Source organism: Nelumbo lutea, chromosome 3 (genome assembly GCF_056320005.1).
Source record: "Nelumbo lutea isolate HS-2025 chromosome 3, American lotus-T2T, whole genome shotgun sequence".
Classification (NCBI taxonomy): Eukaryota; Viridiplantae; Streptophyta; class Magnoliopsida; order Proteales; family Nelumbonaceae; genus Nelumbo; species Nelumbo lutea.
Genome location: NC_142686.1, coordinates 96,013,991 through 96,032,660, shown reverse-complemented (window position 1 = coordinate 96,032,660; position 18,670 = coordinate 96,013,991). Strand labels below are relative to the sequence as shown.

The window sequence follows — 18,670 nt, the reverse complement described above, 5'->3', positions numbered from 1 at the left end:
TATTTTGAAAAATAATTAAGAAAAAAACATTTTCTTCCCTTCTAGTGGTGGGTAAACAATTCAACCATTTAGGGTCAAATGTGTTAATAAATAATGCTATAATTAAATAATAAAAAATTAAAATAAATAAAATATATAATACAAAAAATAATAAGAATTAAAGATATCTCTAATATTGTATATTCATTATACTAAACAAAGACAAGTATAACAATGTAAGAAGTATTTTTATTAATGATGAAAATGGAATTCCAAATTTATAACCAAACCTAGAAATAAAAGGATGTCATAATCAGATAATAAAATTTTTAAAAATAAAAAATACAAAGAATCACAAAAAATAGAGAAAAATATGGGCACATATCTAATGTTATATTTTTATAAAAAAATAAAATATTGAGTGCATCTCTAATATTATGCATTTAGTATATTGAAAAAAAAAAGAAGTTTTTGATAAAATAACAAAAATAAGTATTAAACATAAGAAATAAATTTATTAATAATGGAAATGTAATACAAAATTTAATATAATCCTAAAAATCAAATATTTTCTTTTTTGGGTGGTGGGTTAGTGGTTTGGGTCAAATGAATCAATCGATGATATGATATTTAAATAATAAATCTTTAAAAAGATAAAAAAGTATAAGTAATCCAAAGAATATATAAAAAAATATATATTAATTATATCAAACACAAATTAAGTGTAATAAGTAAAAAATATTTATATAATGTTGATGAAATATATAATTATAATTCATCTGAAATCAACACTATTTTCTTATCTAGATGGTGGGTCAATGATCCAACTTTTTAAGGAAAATCATAATGTCATAATTGAATAATAAATATTTAAAAAAAAGATAGAAAACAAAAATGAAAAAGTACAAAATTTTGTCAAAAACATTTGAGAATATTTCTAATGTTACATATTCATCATATTAAACAAAATAATTGTTAAAATAAAAAATATTTTTATTTATGACAAATAAAATACAAAATTTAATAAAAAATAATAATAATAATAATAATTGTTATTGTAATTCAAAACTTCTAAGTACAATGCATGCACACATTGCTAGAAGCATTTAAGTTTGTTTTTAATCATATTGTTACTTTTGTTAATTTTCAATTTTTATCTGTAAAATTTAAGTAATTAATATGAAGAAAAATATCTCATGTGCAATGCACGTACTTGATTACTAGTATATAAAATATACAATAATATGTAATATATAATAAAATAAACTTTAAAAACTATATTTGGTTATTAATGGAATGGACATCAGGGTATTAAAAATATATTGTTCTAACCAAGTTTAAACCGTTTCCATGCCAAAACAATTTGATTTTTTCGGTATGACAATAAAAACAGTTCGATTTGGTTTGAGAAATTCTCAGACCGTATTTTACTGGTTCAGCCTGGGACCTCCAAAAGCATCCGTTGGCTGTCCAGGTTACCAATTCATGGGTTCAACCATCCACACTCCACATCCAAGATGACAGACTATAATGGTGAAAGATTTATTTACCTGCGACATTAGTAACTCCCACCTAATAAAGCATACCAATTACATTGTTGGGTACATCTCGGAGATGCCTCATGAATATTTGATGATCATGTTAAAAAAGAAAAAAAACAAAGCTTTTGCATGCATTTCCTCATCCCTGTTCACTAACTGAAGCCCTGGAATGCATTTCAGATTTGGAGGGCATCTGCTATGGACCCTGCAAGACTAAGAACTTCAAAAGGAGCCTTGTTTGCTATAGCCTTCACAGTTAGGGGGCAGGAATCTGTGATCCAGAAGCAGGTGAATGCCTTCTCTGAGTTCTCTGAAAAAATGGACTGAAATTAGAAACTGAAGAGAAAATAATTAATAAGAGGGCTATGTCTGAGTAGGTAACAATAAAAAAGCATACCATCGTCTTTGTGGGTGAACCGCTGGTATGACATCTTGGGGAAAACTGCATGAGTGACATAAGCACTAACCTTTGCAGCTCCATGAGCAGACAAAACTTTCTAGAAGAGTCACACAAACACAAGTATCAGTACAACCATGATTACTTAAAATCATGTTCACATTTAGGTTCTTGTTTCTCATGACTGCGTGCCAACCTCCTTTTGTTTTTTCATGCTAAAGATCAGTTAGTAAGATCAATTGGATTTCTAATGCAAAGACAATATAAAATGCAACCCCATGAGGAATGTGAGGAAAGGGGGATCAAACGGTAGTAACACCAGCAGCCATAATAAAACTTAAAGAAAACAATGGTCTTATTTTTTCTATGTAAAAATTAGGAGCACAAAAGACCATAGTCTAAAGCTCAAGCTCTGATTTCCTGAGCACTTGATCGAACTAGTTTTCCCAAGATTGAAATCCAAGGTTTCTTAACTTCATCATCCAACTAGTATTACAAATATATCATTGTTTTTTCTTCCCTCTTTCCCTGTTTTATACAGCCAAAGGCAGTCAATTAGGCGATCCTACAGGGAGAAATCACCAACTTGGTTATGCTTGGCACATAAACTAGAGGGAGAAATCTTTAATTCTGCAATGATTGGACGGAATACTCTCCAGGAGAAACATCAATGAGTTTCAAATTATCATATTGAGTGGACCAATTGGTATCAAGAATACATCCTTGCAATTCCCAGTCTCTAAAAGTCATATCCTTAATGCCACCAACCCTTGACTTTGTACCGTGCTCTAGTATTTGGGACTCTCCCTTTATATTTTTACAAACACTGTAACTATCAACACGAACAAAACAAATGCAATACACAGACATACTCAAATACTTTTGTTTTTTAATACCTCTTACAAGGCATACTGGCACAATGACAACAAGGTATTTATTACATGTTTACACAATTCATACCTGGCATTCAATAAGTGTTCCTCCTGACTGTACCAAGTCATCAACAATAACCACGTGACGACCCTCAGGATTTCCCTCCTTGAGGCGAACAATCCTCTTATCACCTTCACGAACCTTGGTGCACACAATCTGCCCATTCAATAAGAACAAAGCTCCAAATTAATAGCACCAGTCAACAATAGTAAACCAAACTTGAACATAGGGAATGAGCCCAACCATTGGAAAATGCTGCAACTGCTTGTAGAATCGCTTCCATGCTCCATCGTCTGGAAATGCAATGCTGATCTAGAGCAATTGTTAAAGAAGATCATGGAGTTAAAAAATTCATGCTGTCAAGGTCAAATCTGATTTAGGGTCCGTTTGATTTGCAATCGGAATCGGATTCGAAATCCTCCAGAATAGGAATTGGAATGGTCCATTCCCATAGTCTGTTTGGTTCAGACAGGAATGGGAATGAGAATTGAAATCAACAGGAATGGGATTTCATTCCCAAGGGAGGGGCAGGGAATGGCCATTCCCTCAAACAGGGAAATGCCATTCCAGCAGGAATGGGAATGGGATTCCAATTCTATCCAACCAAACAGTTGGAATCGGAATGGTCCATTCCGATTCCAATTCCAGACCCCTATTCCCATGAACCAAAATGCATAAAAATTAAAAATACTAAACATAATATAAAAAATATTAATAAAAATAAACTTAAATTTTAAAATAAATATTTTAAAAAACCTATTATCTAAAATTAAAATACATAAACATAACATGTAAAGCATATTCATATGAAAATTTAAATCAAACATATAAAACATTTTCAATCATGTAAAACCCAGAATTTCTTTTTTCCTCAATTGCATTACTTCAAAGTTCAAATAGCTAATGTGATGTAAAAACATCTTGGATTCTTGATTCTACAAGCCACCTTTGTACCAAACCCCTTGAGGCAAGCCCAAACAAGTCCATGTTAGGGTCTTAAATTCTTAATCCTTACACAAAAAAAAAAAAAAAATTTTAATTTTAATTGTCTTTTAAGAGGATATTTTACTAGGATGAATGAATGGACAAAATTAGCAAATAGAGGTTATTCCACTTCAGCCCAGCCATTAAGTTCAAAAGAGAGCAAAAAGCACAAAAAATAAAAAAGGCACACACCTGGTCTGAAGTGCAAGGTGCATGCCTTTTGAAAGTGCTGCGCCTAGGGCCTTGGCAAGGTGCATACCTTAAAACGCGCCTTGCCTGAGTGCCAAGGTGCACCTTTTAAATCACTGCTCAGATCCCCGTATAAGAGATCCAATTCCAATCCTATAATAATTGGATCAACATGGAGGTTCAAGCTCCTAATAATCAAAGATGTTTTGAAGAAAAAATAAATAAACCCTAAAACTTAAACAAAAGCTACACCATTCAGAAACCACATCAACAAAATCTTCTATATTAAAACTAGAAGTTCAGGACTGTTATCAGTCTTGAACCCTAATGAATCTCAGGATCGAAGATAAGCAGAAAGAAAGAGGAGAGAAGAGAAAGAGGGAGAAGCAGTAGAACACAAGGGTTGAAAGGAGGAGTAGAAGCTTCATGTTCTGCCGCCACCACTTTAATTAATATTTATAGGTTATGCTCATTACAGGGAAAGGACAGATCTACCCCTAGTCTTTACATAACAAAGAGAGTAAAACAAAGACTGAAATAAATAACAACTGAAACAACTAAATGACCAATAGCTAACCCTAGGCAGACTAGAATATCTTCTACCCTACGAACACAGTGAGACCGTAGCTGTGGGGCCCACTTCATTGTTCTCTACACTCCCCCTCAAGTTGGGAATAAATGTTTATCATTCCCAACTTGGATAGATTTGCCTCTAGCTTCTTCCGTGATACAACATTAGTGAGGATATCTGCCAGTTGCATATTGGAGGTGATGTATGGGAGACATACTTCTTGTGATGAGACCCTCTCTCGTACAAAGTGTCGATCAACTTCAATATGTTTAGTCCTGTCATGCTGCACTGGGTTGTGTGCTATATTAATAGCCGCTTGATTATCACAATACAGTATCAGGGGCTTCTCATACTCAACACCCAACTCATCAAGTAGTATTCTCAGCCAAAGAATTTCAGCCACTCCATTAGCCATTGACCTATACTCAGCTTCAGCACTGGATCGAGAGACAACACTTTGTTTCTTACTCCGCCAAGAAACCAGGTTACCTCCCACAAGAGCACAATATCCAGAGGTAGACCTTCTGTCATCAACACTCCCAACCCAATCGGCATCTGTATAGACTTCCACCTTCATATGGTCATTGTTCTTGAACAGTATACCTCTACCCGGGCATCTCTTCAAATATGCTAGTATTCTTTCTGTTGCTAGAAGGTGTGTGGTTCTAGGAGAATGCATGTACTGACTGATAACATGTAGCTTGCTGCAAGAGATAATAAAACCCGAATGGTGGTCATCTTGGCTATCGGGGCAAATGTCTCCAAGTAATCTATACCATAAGTTTGAGTGAACCCCTTTGCAACTAGCCGAGCTTTGTACCTCTCAATGGAACCATCCGCATTATGCTTCACAGTAAATACCCACTTGCATCCAACTGGTTTCTTTCCATTGGGCAAGTCAACTAGCTCCCAGGTATTATTTTTCAACAGGGCATCCATTTCAACTTGCATTACACCTCTCCACTCCGGGACTGATAGGGTTCTTGCACTGTTCTCAGAATAGGGACATCAGCAACAGAGGTGAGATAGGACCTGTAGGAGGGAGACAGGCGATCATAGGACAAAAACTGGGAGATGCAGTGGGTTGTAGATGTGGTGCAATGCCGTTTTCCTTTACGGAGGGCAATGGGAAGGTCAAGGTCATCTGCAGAGGGTGAGGTAGCAATAATGGAAGGAGTCTCTATGGGCCCTGGGACTGTAATATCTGGACTTGGAGCCGCAGAAGAGATTGTAGCTGGCTGGGACTACTGATGATCAGGATCAATCTGCATGCATCGCCTATGATAGACTCTCAACTCCCGATCCCTTTGACCACCCTCGCTACTACAACCCTCATCATCAACTGGAATAGGTAAGGGAACAGCCCCAAAGGTATTAACCTTGTCCTCACTGCACTCCTCCTCCCCTTGAAGAAAAAGACCCAAATCTCCACGCTCACTACTCTCCCCCTGAGGAGAGACCCGAGAATAGTAGGGTGTCTCCTCAAAGAAAGTGACATCCATGGATACAAACTTCTTCCCTGAGACAGGATCATAACAACAATAACCCTTTTGAGTTTGTGCATAACCAAGAAAGATGCATTTGGAAGCCTTGGGTTGAAACTTGGAGTGATTGGGACCAAGAAGCTGAACAAAACAGGTACAACCAAATGTTTTGAGGGGAATAGTGAACAACTCCTCATTGGGGTATAGAAGGGAAAAAGGAGGTTTCATATCAATAACCCGAGAAGGAATCTGATTAATAAGATATACCGCTGTAAAGATAGCATCACCCCAGAAGCGAATAGGGACATTGGAGGTAAACATAATACTTCTAGCCACCTCCAAGATGTGCCTATTCTTCCTCTCTGCAACCCCATTCTGCTGAGGTGCATGAGGACACGTGCTCTGGTGGATAACCCCATGATTAAGGAGGTACGATGCCAATGGCTTAGCAAAGTATTCCTTTGCATTATCAGATCTAAGTACTTTTATCCTGGCATCAAATTGTGTTAGATCATTTGGTGGAAGTTTTGGGTCAGGACAGGCACCTCATCTCGTGATCGCATAAGATAAACCCATGAAAAACGGGTGTGGTCATCAACAAATAGCAAAAAATACCTGTACCCCCCCATGGAAGGAATGTGATATGGCCCCCAAACATCAGTATGCACAATATCAAAAGAACTATTACTCCTTTTATTACTCAATGAATAAGAGTTTCTACAATGTTTAGCCAACTCACAACTTTCACACTTCAACTGAGATGACTCAACAGACTCAAACAAAGTAGGAAACAAACTCTTCAAGGACCAAAAAGATAAATGACCCAATCGGTTATGCCACAACATAACCGGACTCACAACTTGAGAAACAAGTAACTTCTTATCCACTGACTCTTCCCGACGAGAACTCTCCCCGAGCAGATAGATCCCATTCGTCTCACAGCCAGTCCCAATCACCTTCTTCGTCTCCATGTCCTGAAAAACACATCGGTCAGGAAAGAAAGTTACTGAGCAGTTCAAATGTTTGGTAATGCTACTGACGGAAAGGAAGTTAGTATCCAGTTTAGGAACATGCAAGACAAAGGACAAGGATATAGTATTTGACAGTTTGATGTCGCCCTTGCTAGAAATAGGGACAAGAGAGCCATCAACTATAGATACTTTATCCCTACCAGAAGATAAGTGATAAATAGTAAACAGAGAGGGCAAGCTGGTCATATGGTTAGATGCACCTGAATCTATTACCCAACACGGTTCAGTAGTACCTGGAGCGGAGGCATGGTAGGCTGAGGCTCGAGTATTTGAGTGTGCAAAGGCCGATGTAGCTGGAGCTGATGATGACTGCGGTAACTGAGCTGAACTACCAACTTCCTTCTCCAATTGTATTAGAGCTGCCCAAACTGTAGCTAAGGTCTCTAATGGTGTGCCTCTCGTGCCAGATGAGGATGCTGAATCAATAGTCGTAGCCACATGAGCATTACTCCTTTTATTTCTCAACTTTGCCGAGACCAAATGTGGATGCAGCTTCCAACATGTTTCTTTTGTGTGTTTAGGTTTCTTGCAATGCTCACACACCACATCCCTTTTATCTTCCTTCTTTCTGTCCCTCTCTGAATCACCCTCTGTTTTGGGTTTGACAACTACCAAGGTAGGTGTAAGCGGCTGAGGTTGCATCATGACTTTCCTCCTGGTCTCTTCATTGTGCACTAAGGAGTATGTCTGAGAGAGGGTCACACTATCTCTGGTCAAGATCTGCTACCTCACAATATCATATTCTGAATTTAGTCTTGCTAGAAACTCAAACACTTTGTTTGTCTCAATGTGCTTTCTATGTATCTGAGCATCTTTGGGACTCTCCCACTCAAGAGTCTCTAAGTGATCAATCTCATGCCACAGGGACTGCAAGTTAGAGAAATAGACTGACACCAGTTTCTCTCCTTGTTTAAGGGCATTCACCTCACATTTCAACTCATATGCTCTGGCAACATTAAGGGGTTGGGAGTAAGTCTCTTTCATCACATTCCATATCTCCTTGGTTGTCTTTGCCCATAAGTAATTTCGGCTGATATGGGGCTGCATTGAATTACAGAGCCATGTCATAACCAAGTAGTTTTCTTGGACCCACTTGGTATACGTAGGGTCTCCCTTGGAAGGTTCTGCTACATCTCCCAAGAAATACCCTACTTTGCCCCTTCCCCCAATAGCCATCATGGCTGATTGGGCCCATTCCAAGTAGTTTGATCCATCAAACTTTACAGTTGTAATCTGAAAACCTGTCTCAGAACCACCACCATAACTGTTGTTCCCAAAACTACCTTCTGCCTGATTTTTAAGCTCCATTTCAGTCAAGAACCAAAAGTATCAAAGATTATGGGTACTACAGTCAAAACCAGCACTAGAAGTCCCAACAACAGTCACAAAATCAGTAGAGAACCAATCTGTACTCACGATAGATGTGCATGAAATATATATAAGACTGATCTGAAATCAATAACCACACACAACAGCAACAGTCCGAACTGTTTTCACCCCTTCAAAAGTGTTTGAAACCCCAAAAGAAGACTGAAACACAGTTTGAAGGGCAATCTGATATGCTGAAGCCAATTCGAGGTTTTAATCAGTCCTAAGAGCCTTACGGATAATGTTTGTATTAGGGTTAATATGAAACCCTAAAACTTATCAATGTTGAGGAGAATTCTAGGGTTTTCCACAGGAATAAGATCACAAGTTTTGGCCTAATACTAGGGTTTTCCGTAGGGATAAGACAAAACCCTAGAGAAACCCTAAAGAATAGAGAGATAAAACCCTAGAGTAGTTCGGCCACCCTTACTGGATAGGTCCAACCTATCTTTTCTGATGTTACTTCTCTCAAAAAGTAAAAAACTTACAGTAGAATGTAGTTCGCTGCCTACCAAGGTTACCCGAACCCTAGCCTTCTCTGATTCTTCCTGATCACCAACTTGCTACAACTGTGATATTTCTTCAAACAGCTGCTAATCCTCTGGAGATCTCCAAGAACCAGTCAACGAACTCTGCTTTCTCAGTCTTCCAGCCTTAGATGGTTCTCATGTGGTCGGATGGACTAGACTCACATGAGAGAACCTGGCTCTGATACCAACTAGAAATTCAGGATTGTTATCAGTCTTGAACCCTAATGAATCTCAGGATCGAAGATAAGCAAAATGAAAGAGGAGAGAAGAGAAAGAGGGAGAAGAAGCAGTAGAACACAAGGGTTGAAAGGAGGAGTAGAAGCTTCATGTTCTGCCGCCGCCACTTTAATTAATATTTATAGGTTATGCTCATTACATGGAAATGACAGATCTGCCCTTAGTCTTTACATAACAAAAAGAGTAAAACAAAGACTGAAATAAATAACAACTTAAACAACTAAATGACCAATAGCTAACCCTAGGCAGACTAGAATATCTTCTACCCTACGAACACAGTGGGATCGTAGCTGTGGGGCCCGCTTCAGTGTTCTCTACATTAAACATTCATAAAACCTTCTACCGAAAACAAATAAAATTAATATGCAGAATAGCAGAAGTTAGAAAATATATACAAGTACATATATGCAGATTTGCAAAAAACTGTATGTCTGTGAATCTTAGAGAGAGAGAGAGAGGACCAAAGTATGGGAAAATCCAAAACATGTTCTGGTCATAGGCACATAGAGGTGAAGATATTTTCTTTAGGATCCATACGTCCCTTATCCTATTGAAAATAATAGTGAACACAGTAACAAACCATGTAAACAATAACAACAAAGGAACTAAAGAAGCAGTAAAAACATTTTTTACTGGCATCACATTGAACATTTCAACAATGGTATCGCATAAAGTAGGAAATGGGTCCAGGATTCATTTTTCTTGGATGCCTGGTGAGATAACAGAACCCTTTTTTGAAATCTTTCCAAAATTATATGCTACCACATAAAACAAGGAGGCAATTGTGATTCAACTATATAAACTGGTTGATAACGATGCAGCTTGGACTGCAATGGGAACCCTTGGTGCCATCTAAACTTGCTTTCATGACTTGGACTGCAGTCTAATGGCTAAGCAGGAAAATTTGATTAGTAGAGGTAAGGAAAATCCCACTTCCTGCTATATGTTTTGCAATTTGAATTTCAATTAGCAAACCATCTTTTTGTTCATTGCTCAATAAATTCTAAATTGGGCTCATTTCCTCCAATTTGTCAACATCAGTTGGGTCTTCCCAAGAACAGTTAAGAGGCTTTGATTGAAAGGTTCATCTATTAGAGTTCTTAATAGGAGGGGTAAGATAACTTATCAAAATAAAAAAGTGTAAGATACTAAGACTGCTTGGAGTTCCATCACACAGCAGTAAATATGGTCAGTTTGGACTCAAAGGAACATGACAATTTTTTTTAACAATAAAGTATCCCAGGAAGATGAAATTTTAAGGAGAGCGGTGGCAAGTGTTCATGTTCACCTTTGATAAAGATGAAATTTTAAGTAGTGGACCTGGTGGGAAGGGTTCACTCTTCACCTTTAGTAAACAAGGCATTCAAGGATGTTCCTCTTTGTTCCAATTTTTCTTTCGACATTTGTTTGTGATTATATCCAAACTCTTATCTATGTTAAGTCACTCATCATATAGGGATAGCTTGATCTCTTTGTATAACTCTTGCAAGTTTCCCTATTTAATACATACATTACATTACTGCCTTTCAAAAAATACCAGCAAAATTTATAATTTATGTTGGGGTGGAAGTTAAAATTTACTCACATTATCAGCATCAGGAAGCTCGTTAAGACGTTGCTTCAACAATGGTATCCCAGTTTCAAAACAAGGCAAAACTTGATCACTAAAATAAAACCTTTCCTGTGTAAATCAAGAAAGAAACTTCTGAGACCAGAATCAAAATTTACAAGACTGAGCAATAAAGAATATTTTGACACTAGGATCATGTTCATCATGCTGAGAGCACATGCATGTATGTGCAGGCATGACCATTTACCCATTCCCAAGGCATATGAGCACCCCTCCCATGGTAAAATCAAGAAGAGGGACTGAAGAATAAAATGCCAACATAGATTATAATCAGTTTGGATGTAGACATAAGTTCTAGGACCAATTTTTAATATTTGAAAGGCCCAGTTGATAAATTAATCGTTTACATAAACAGCAGCAACAATAAAAAGAAACTAATAAAGTAATAAGTACATGATGCTTACTTTTTGTTTCTTTTCTTTTTTTTTTTAGTTTTTTTTTTCTTTGGTTGGATTGATAAAAAAAAAAACTGTATGAAAGACCAAAAGATATATAAGAGCATTCAAGTACAGTATAAAAGAAATAAGAAAAGAGAGAAAAAGATCAGAAGCTTTCAACAAATCAAAACACCTTGATGAGCTATACAAAAAAGGAACATTGACTAAAGAAGATGTTAGACAACAAAAATAACCAACAGAAGCCCAACTCAGAAAGAACAGATCCCCCAAAATAAGGAAATTAGAACTATGTTTCAAACCCATACTAAAATGACATCCATTTAGAAGTTACTCATCCATGCTTTCCCCTCCCCCAAACTTTAACTGTGCCTATTGTCCTTTCGGGTGCTCCTTTTACCTTGCAACTCTAATTAATTCATTCAAAATCTCATCACAGTTCGTCTATTCCATACTACACTCTAAGTACCACAGACCTCTCACTGCCTCCACAAACCTTCTTGACCTTATGCTGTTAATGATCATGATGAACAAATAATTAAAGTATTTGATGCAACCCCCAACATCTGGAAAAATCCCACTTGCTGCTAACTTTAGCAAAGTGATTATTAACTTAAAAATAGACTTTTGCTCTTGATTGACCTCCTGCTCATTCACTATCAACTTCAAATCATCAAATGAATCAAACTCCTCAAATCCTTCATTACCACTCCCAGAGTTGGATACAGTTTTCTGAAAGGAAATAAAACTTTTTTTTGATAAGCAACAAAGGGAAAATATTCATTAAACACCAAGCAGCACACGAAAAGTACAGCCAAAAAAGCGTACAATGCTGGGCCTCCCAAGAGGCCATCCACAGCTGACAACAGAGAAAAAATAAAACACAACAAAGCAAACTAGCAGCCGGTCCTGGGCATCCCTAATCTAAACAAGATTTGCCAACCCCAGCCTTAGACAAAGAATCAGCCAAAATACTAGCATTCCTAGGCATCCATTTGACTGAAGCACTCAAATCAACAGCTGGAGTTTGATCCATTCTGACTATAGGTCTGAACTTTCAAGGAATTTGGTCTTGCCTTGTCATCCAGCCTAAAACCAGTCACCTTCAACTTCCACATTCCTTAACTCCTGCCTAACCAACAACTTCAAACCCTGAACCAAGGCCAAAAGTTCAGCTCTAGAAGAATTTCCCTGTCCCACTGGGCCTGAAAAGCTTAGTATGATACTACCCTCATGGTCGCCAAATAACAATCTACCTCCATATGCAATCTTCTGAAGTTTCTTTGCCACAGATTAAGATACAAAGATGATTGCAGAATGCTTAAAGCTTATTGGTTTTACCAATCCTTTACAGGCACTAAGTTGTAGGGAAACCTATCCCCACTTCTCCCATCAGTTGTTAGACTCTCCTCATCAAATGTCTATACTGCATAGAACTTTGCAACAATTTTTCAGCCAATCCATCACTACCTTGGAGTTCCCTTCCACCTCTATATTTCTAAACCAAGGTCTCCACTCGGCCTTGGATCTTGAAGGATAGTCAATATTTGAGCACTTATCATGTTCCCAACACCTATTGGTCTAGAAAATATGGCTGTTATTTCTTGAAGGTTGTTTAAAAACACTCCTCCAGTTTTGGCCAACCCTGCATTGCCCATACTGCATCTCTCAAAATTTAGCTTTAGCAGATTGTTGTTTGGTGGATCCACTCCACTGGAAGTGTTGATCTTGTTGTAGGTGATTTTTCCACCAATAGCCATCCTCTCATAATGTCATCTGTAGAGAAAGGGGCAAAGATACCTAGTATTCTAGTGTTTCTAGCCAATGGACCACTCTAACCTAGATGTTCTCTAATAAGACTTCCCCTTAGAATGAGATTTCTCTAAAAAATCTCTCACTCCTTTCTTCCCAAATGGTCTATAAAATCACTGCCCTTTGTATAGACTTCCAACATCTTCAAGAAGATTCCACCTGCAACGAAAAAGAGAAAAAAGGCCACTCCCAAATACAAGATGCAAACACAGGCGACCAGTAAATGAAAAGTTGGAAATTAGATTGACCATTTGCATTCCAAAGAAAGCATTGACGTACATATCATTCTTTCTTTCATATCAATTTATCAATAAAATCTTAACCATTTAACAATTTAAAATCTTATAAAAGAAAGCATTTATGGTGTAATAAATCCCAATATTGTCTTCTTTTTTGTAGGATCTCACGGGTCAATTTTCAGGTGATGGACCTCCCAACAAAATATCCTAATTTTTGTGGAACCAACCCATTCCAAATAGTATAGGGGGTGAGAAGGGTATTGAAGAAGGATTCACAAGATAAGGAAATCAAAAACATGCTACTCTTTTGTAATGTCTAAGACTAAGAAATCATGGACCCTTTGAGAAAATGACCCATATCAAATGGAAGTAGTAAAAAGATACAATGAAACCATCCTCCTGGTATATCTGATCCCTAGTAAGTCTCCCCAAGTAACCTTAATGATTTAACCCCATCTAGGTTGTCATTCAATAAAATTGCAGACCTTGGAACCAACTGAATGAGTTCACTATGGACACCAAGCACATACAATCTAGTGCCACTCCATAAATTCAGAATTTTCCACATTGGATGATCCTTTTCTACTCCTAATCTCACTCCTGCTGCAGTTTCGCTTCTGGGCATTTACTTCCAACTCTGGCCAAAAGTTGGTCTTGTAGAAATTTGTGATACAACTCAAGAAAGGATCGTTAACTTTGTTTTTATTGTGAAGAGGACACTTGACAATTACCAAAATATAGCAACCAAAGAAGGACATAACCAGAATATATTGGTTATTCTACAAGGGTAATAATTTTACAACCTCTGATTCTCATGCACAAGTTGACAACACTATAATATCCACACACAAAGATTCTCCCAAGCAATATAAATAATCCAATAACCCCTTCAGCTACCACACATTCTTCGTATCAGTGGGAACAAAGACTGCCATAACAAACCATGAAAACCTTTCCTGCTAAATGAATCTAACTGAGGAAAAAACACCGCAAACCACTAATAGAAGGTGATTGAGAATTGAGAAAACACGCATTCAACTGAACCTCTTCTGACCCCTCCCCAAAAGAAAGTGATAAAAAAAGATGGAAGAAAAGAAGAGGAATTTAAAGGATTGCCATGTGCAAGTGTTTTGGTGAAATTGGCACTAGGAGAGGGATGGAAACAGCACCATTCTAAAGAGAGGCTTGAAAACTTGAAGACAAAGGTGATTGCACTTTATTTCATCATGGGAAGAAACAGATAGGTCTATTGATAAAAAAAAAAAGACACAGATAGGTCTGGGGTTTACAAGCATTTATTGATCTTTCAAATTCTAAAAGGTTGGCTTCTGTTAGATGTCCATTCTACTTTTTTTATCTGTAAATATGTAGACTCCTAAATATAAAATTATGAAAAACTTCCCCCTTGAAGTCAGATTTATTAAGTACTCAACATCATCCGTTTTATCGCATAATTGTAATTTATATTAACTTATTTATGAGATTGCACTAATACCTTAAATTTAGAAGATCAGAGCCTAGGCACTGACTAGTCATGACATAAACTGGAGAGGCCAAAACAATTAGTCACCTCATCACCTCACAATGTTGATAACACTGCTTGGGGCCTTCAGGGGCATTCTTGTATAATATCTTTCATATAGGATGTTAGAGTGCAAGCTTGGTCTTTCTTTCTTTTTATTTCCATTTTCCTTTTCCTGCTCGGTCTCATCTCTTCTCATTGTTGTTTTCTCATGCAATCAGATATTAACCCTTTTTCTATCAAATATCAACTTAGTAAACCTAACTCAATGCAAGATAAAAGAGTTGGATAGAAGAAAATTGACTCTAAAAAGAAGTAACAAATTATAGCTGAAGTAATTGTCCTATTTAATGATAAGGCAATCCAACCTGCAGAGCATGAATATCATAAATGACTAAACTAGTTGGACCACCCCTTGATACAGGTATGTTTGACAATATCCTTGCCATGGTAAATGCAGTCGCAACATCCCCTTCCTCTTCCATGCGCTCAAAAGAACCAGTTGGAAAGAAGGGTAAAACCAATGTGAAAGAAGCAACAAACAGCCGTGGCAGGGCAAATATGACAGATAACTGTTCAAAGATGACAGCTGGGGAGCTGAAGGATGCCAGGAAAGCAACATGTTGGCCCCGGATATCTTGGGCATTGTTAATGAAAAGGTTTGGGAATCCATCATCAAAGCTCCTGAGAAATGCACAGAACCAAAAATGTATCACTTATCTCTTATAGGAAAGAAAATTAGACAACTAGAAACCGAAAATAATTTGCTTCTTTCAAAAGTAGTACTCTCCTTGTATAGCTCCATTGTACAATCCCTTGATGCACATGGACCTCTAATTAATTTTGCTGGTTTCTTAACATAAAACCTTACTTTTCAGGAAAAAAGAAGGTAGTTTTTTCTTTTCAGTGCACTCACAACAATGTTTTGAAGTTTGGTATAGAACAAACCTACTAATTAATGGTAATTTTTATGTATATAAAGTTCCATTATTGATCTTAGCTAAAAAAAGGTCTAATCGTTAGAATCCAATGGATTTGTAAAACAAAAATTACCAATATCATTTGCCAATAATAGTAAACATTTTCGTAGGTCTTTTAGGAATTATGACCACCAAAACTTTTACCATAAACACAGAATGACAATGATTCTAACATTGAATAATGAATGACAATAATTATGAACAGAACAAGAACTTTTAAAAGGAAAACTCTCATAGGAAAGCATGTTTTATTGATGTTGGGATTACCAAAATATACATAATGACAATTTCTTAGACATACCCCTTATACATACGAAAACCTATAGTGAGAATTATGCATGGGGAATTATTCAAAATAGAAAGAAAAGATAAAAGAAAACACATGGAAAATAACGATGAAAACTCCTGTATCTAGGTAGATGAGAGATGATACGAGAGACCACGAAAAGTCCAAAAAGAACAAAATTTTAAGAGAAAATGCAGAAAATAAACCCATGAAAGATGTCAGTAACAAAAGAGAACGAAATGAACAAAGAGCCTCCATGGGAAAAACAATCATTTTCAAGATAAATGCAACAATAAAGAGAAAGAAATGCAATATGGAGAACACTGAATATACAGATCGAAGAACAAGAAAAATGAAAAATAATTTGTTAAGAAAAAAGAGGTCAATAACTCAGTTTTTTTCTAAAATGAAGAAAAAAGACACCACGTAAAGACTACAATTTAAGAATCAATGTCTGATACTTCATAACACAGGAATAAACGCGGGGAAAATATTCAAAGGCAATAGAAAAACCGTAAAATTACCCCGAGAACTCCGTGAAAGACCAAATAAAATACGAATGAGGAATACCCAGGTAAAGAAATGAAAAACTCGAGTCCTGTTTTAGGTAAATCGATCAAACGTATAGGAAAAGGAACAAGGTTGAAGAAGAATTATTCAAATAAGCATGAAAAAAAAATGTTGCATTAAACGAAAGAAGGAGGAATAAGAAAACAACAAAAAAAGAGACAGAGGAACATAAAGAGAACCAAAGCTCTTGAAGAACTGAAAGAAAATAGATAAAAGGGGAAAAACAAAGCTCCAATTTATGGACTGTAGCTGAATATAAGGAAATGGAATACTGTAAGATTACCATGAAGAACTTCATGAAAGAGTAAATAAAAGACGAACAAAGAACACCCAGATATAGAAATGAAAAACCCAACTCTTGTTTTCACTAAATTGTTCAAATAGATAAAAAAAAATAAATGAGACAGAACTAAATATCTTCCAATGTGAACATCATAAAGGCTATATCAAATAAAAAGAATTTAGAACGAAAAAGAAAAAAGGAGAAACGGAGCTCTTCGAACAGTACGGTATTAACACAAATAAGAAAAGGCAAAACCTCCAATTAATGGACTGAAGTTGAATACAGTCGGATTGTGCAGCAACTCTTCGAGCAAGATCTTCAGACTCCACACAGTGGAAGAGAAGAACTTGCTCCTTCCTCGCCTTCTCCATCACTACTACTCTTCTGTGCCACTGCTTTTTCTTCGAAAAGTTAAAAAACGTTGTGCTTTACGACTTACGAGTGAGGCGGAGAGAGAGCCAATCAACCTCCAAACGCAAAGCTGCTGCAACTATTTAGCATCCTTCCTCCAACCGATAAATGCATTTATCGCGCCGTGTGCCAACTACGTGGATCCCACTAGAGAATCCGACCCGGGTCTAAAAACCTATTCCCAATTCTGTTCGTGTATGTTTCGGATCTCACAAGATTCGGGCCAGGGTATGACGAGTGGTTTCAGACAATAAGTCAAAAACCCACAAGTGATTGAATCTTCACGTGGAATAATAGAAAAAAAAAAAAAAAAACGGAACAATGTTTTAAAAAGCGACCCGGAACCGTTATGGCCACCGGTTTTTGGGTCAACGGTTCAAATTTCCAGCTTTAACAGATAGCCTATTCTGACAAAAAATTTAAAAAATAATTAAAATAAAAAAAATGATCAAAACCATTGAATGAATTGATCGGGTTAATGGATCGATTGCCCAGGTCAACGGGTCATTGACCTATTCAACAATTTTTTGCTAGGGATCGAGTTTGAGGTAAAACGGAACCAATTGATTGGATGGTTCCTGGATTGAATGGTTCAAAAACTATGGAAAAAAGGATAAATTTCTATAACATCCCTTGAAGTTTTTGATTGTGACTAAAACCTTCCTTCAAGTTTGATAATTGCATCAGCTCCCTTGAACTTTATGTTATAGTTGCAAGTAGGTTCTCTCTTAGAATCCTCTAACAAGAGGTACAAAAATGTCCAAAATACCCATGTGATTACTATTGAAGCTAATTTCTAAGAAAAAATAATCAATTTTGGAAAATAAATCAATTTCAAAAAAGAGATGGAAAGGGTTTGGGTTAAAGATTCATGAGTAGTCAAATCATTCAAATCGGGAACTAGTCATGTCTTTGGGTCCGGTTTTGCTTTGGACCGTCAATCCTCAAAAAAGCATTGAAATGGTCAAAAACCGCTGACCTGGGCTAACCGCTAAATCGTTTTATCCAAGCAACGATTCACGATTTTATTTAACTTTTAAGAAGTGTAAACAGAGTAGATCTCAGATCTAAGATAGATATATCAGTTCTCAGATCTCATATCTGAGATCACTGAGATGAGAGAGAGGGAGCGGGAAAGGGAGAGAGAGAGAGAGAGAGAGAGAGATCTGAGGTCAGATCTACTGCCACCGGCTCGCCGCTACTGTCAAATACCATCGTCACTGTCGCCGTTGCTACTGCCACCGCCACCACCACTGTTGTCATCATCGCAAGTGAATCACCACCTCCTCCTCCTCCTC

General features: G+C 36.9%; 1 protein-coding gene across 2 annotated transcripts; it reads right to left on the bottom strand.

Annotated features, from left to right (window-relative positions):
* Nucleotides 1-1,497: 1,497 nt before the first annotated feature.
* On the bottom strand, nucleotides 1,498-17,638 carry LOC148867010 (Phosphoribosyltransferase family protein). 2 transcript variants are annotated; one of them, XM_088980340.1, is made up of 7 exons: nucleotides 17,217-17,638; nucleotides 15,211-15,526; nucleotides 10,830-10,925; nucleotides 3,094-3,162; nucleotides 2,878-3,006; nucleotides 1,918-2,017; nucleotides 1,498-1,830 (listed from the first exon to the last, which is right to left on the bottom strand). In XM_088980340.1, exons 1-7 carry the CDS (start codon nucleotides 17,330-17,332, stop codon nucleotides 1,697-1,699), a joined length of 960 nt encoding a protein of 319 aa, XP_088836466.1. In that variant the 5' UTR covers nucleotides 17,333-17,638; the 3' UTR covers nucleotides 1,498-1,696. The 2 variants fall into 2 exon arrangements, with proteins under 2 accessions (XP_088836466.1, XP_088836467.1); XM_088980341.1 differs by lacking the exon at nucleotides 10,830-10,925 and having other exon boundaries at nucleotides 17,217-17,460.
* Between the last annotated feature and the right edge of the window lie 1,032 nt (nucleotides 17,639-18,670).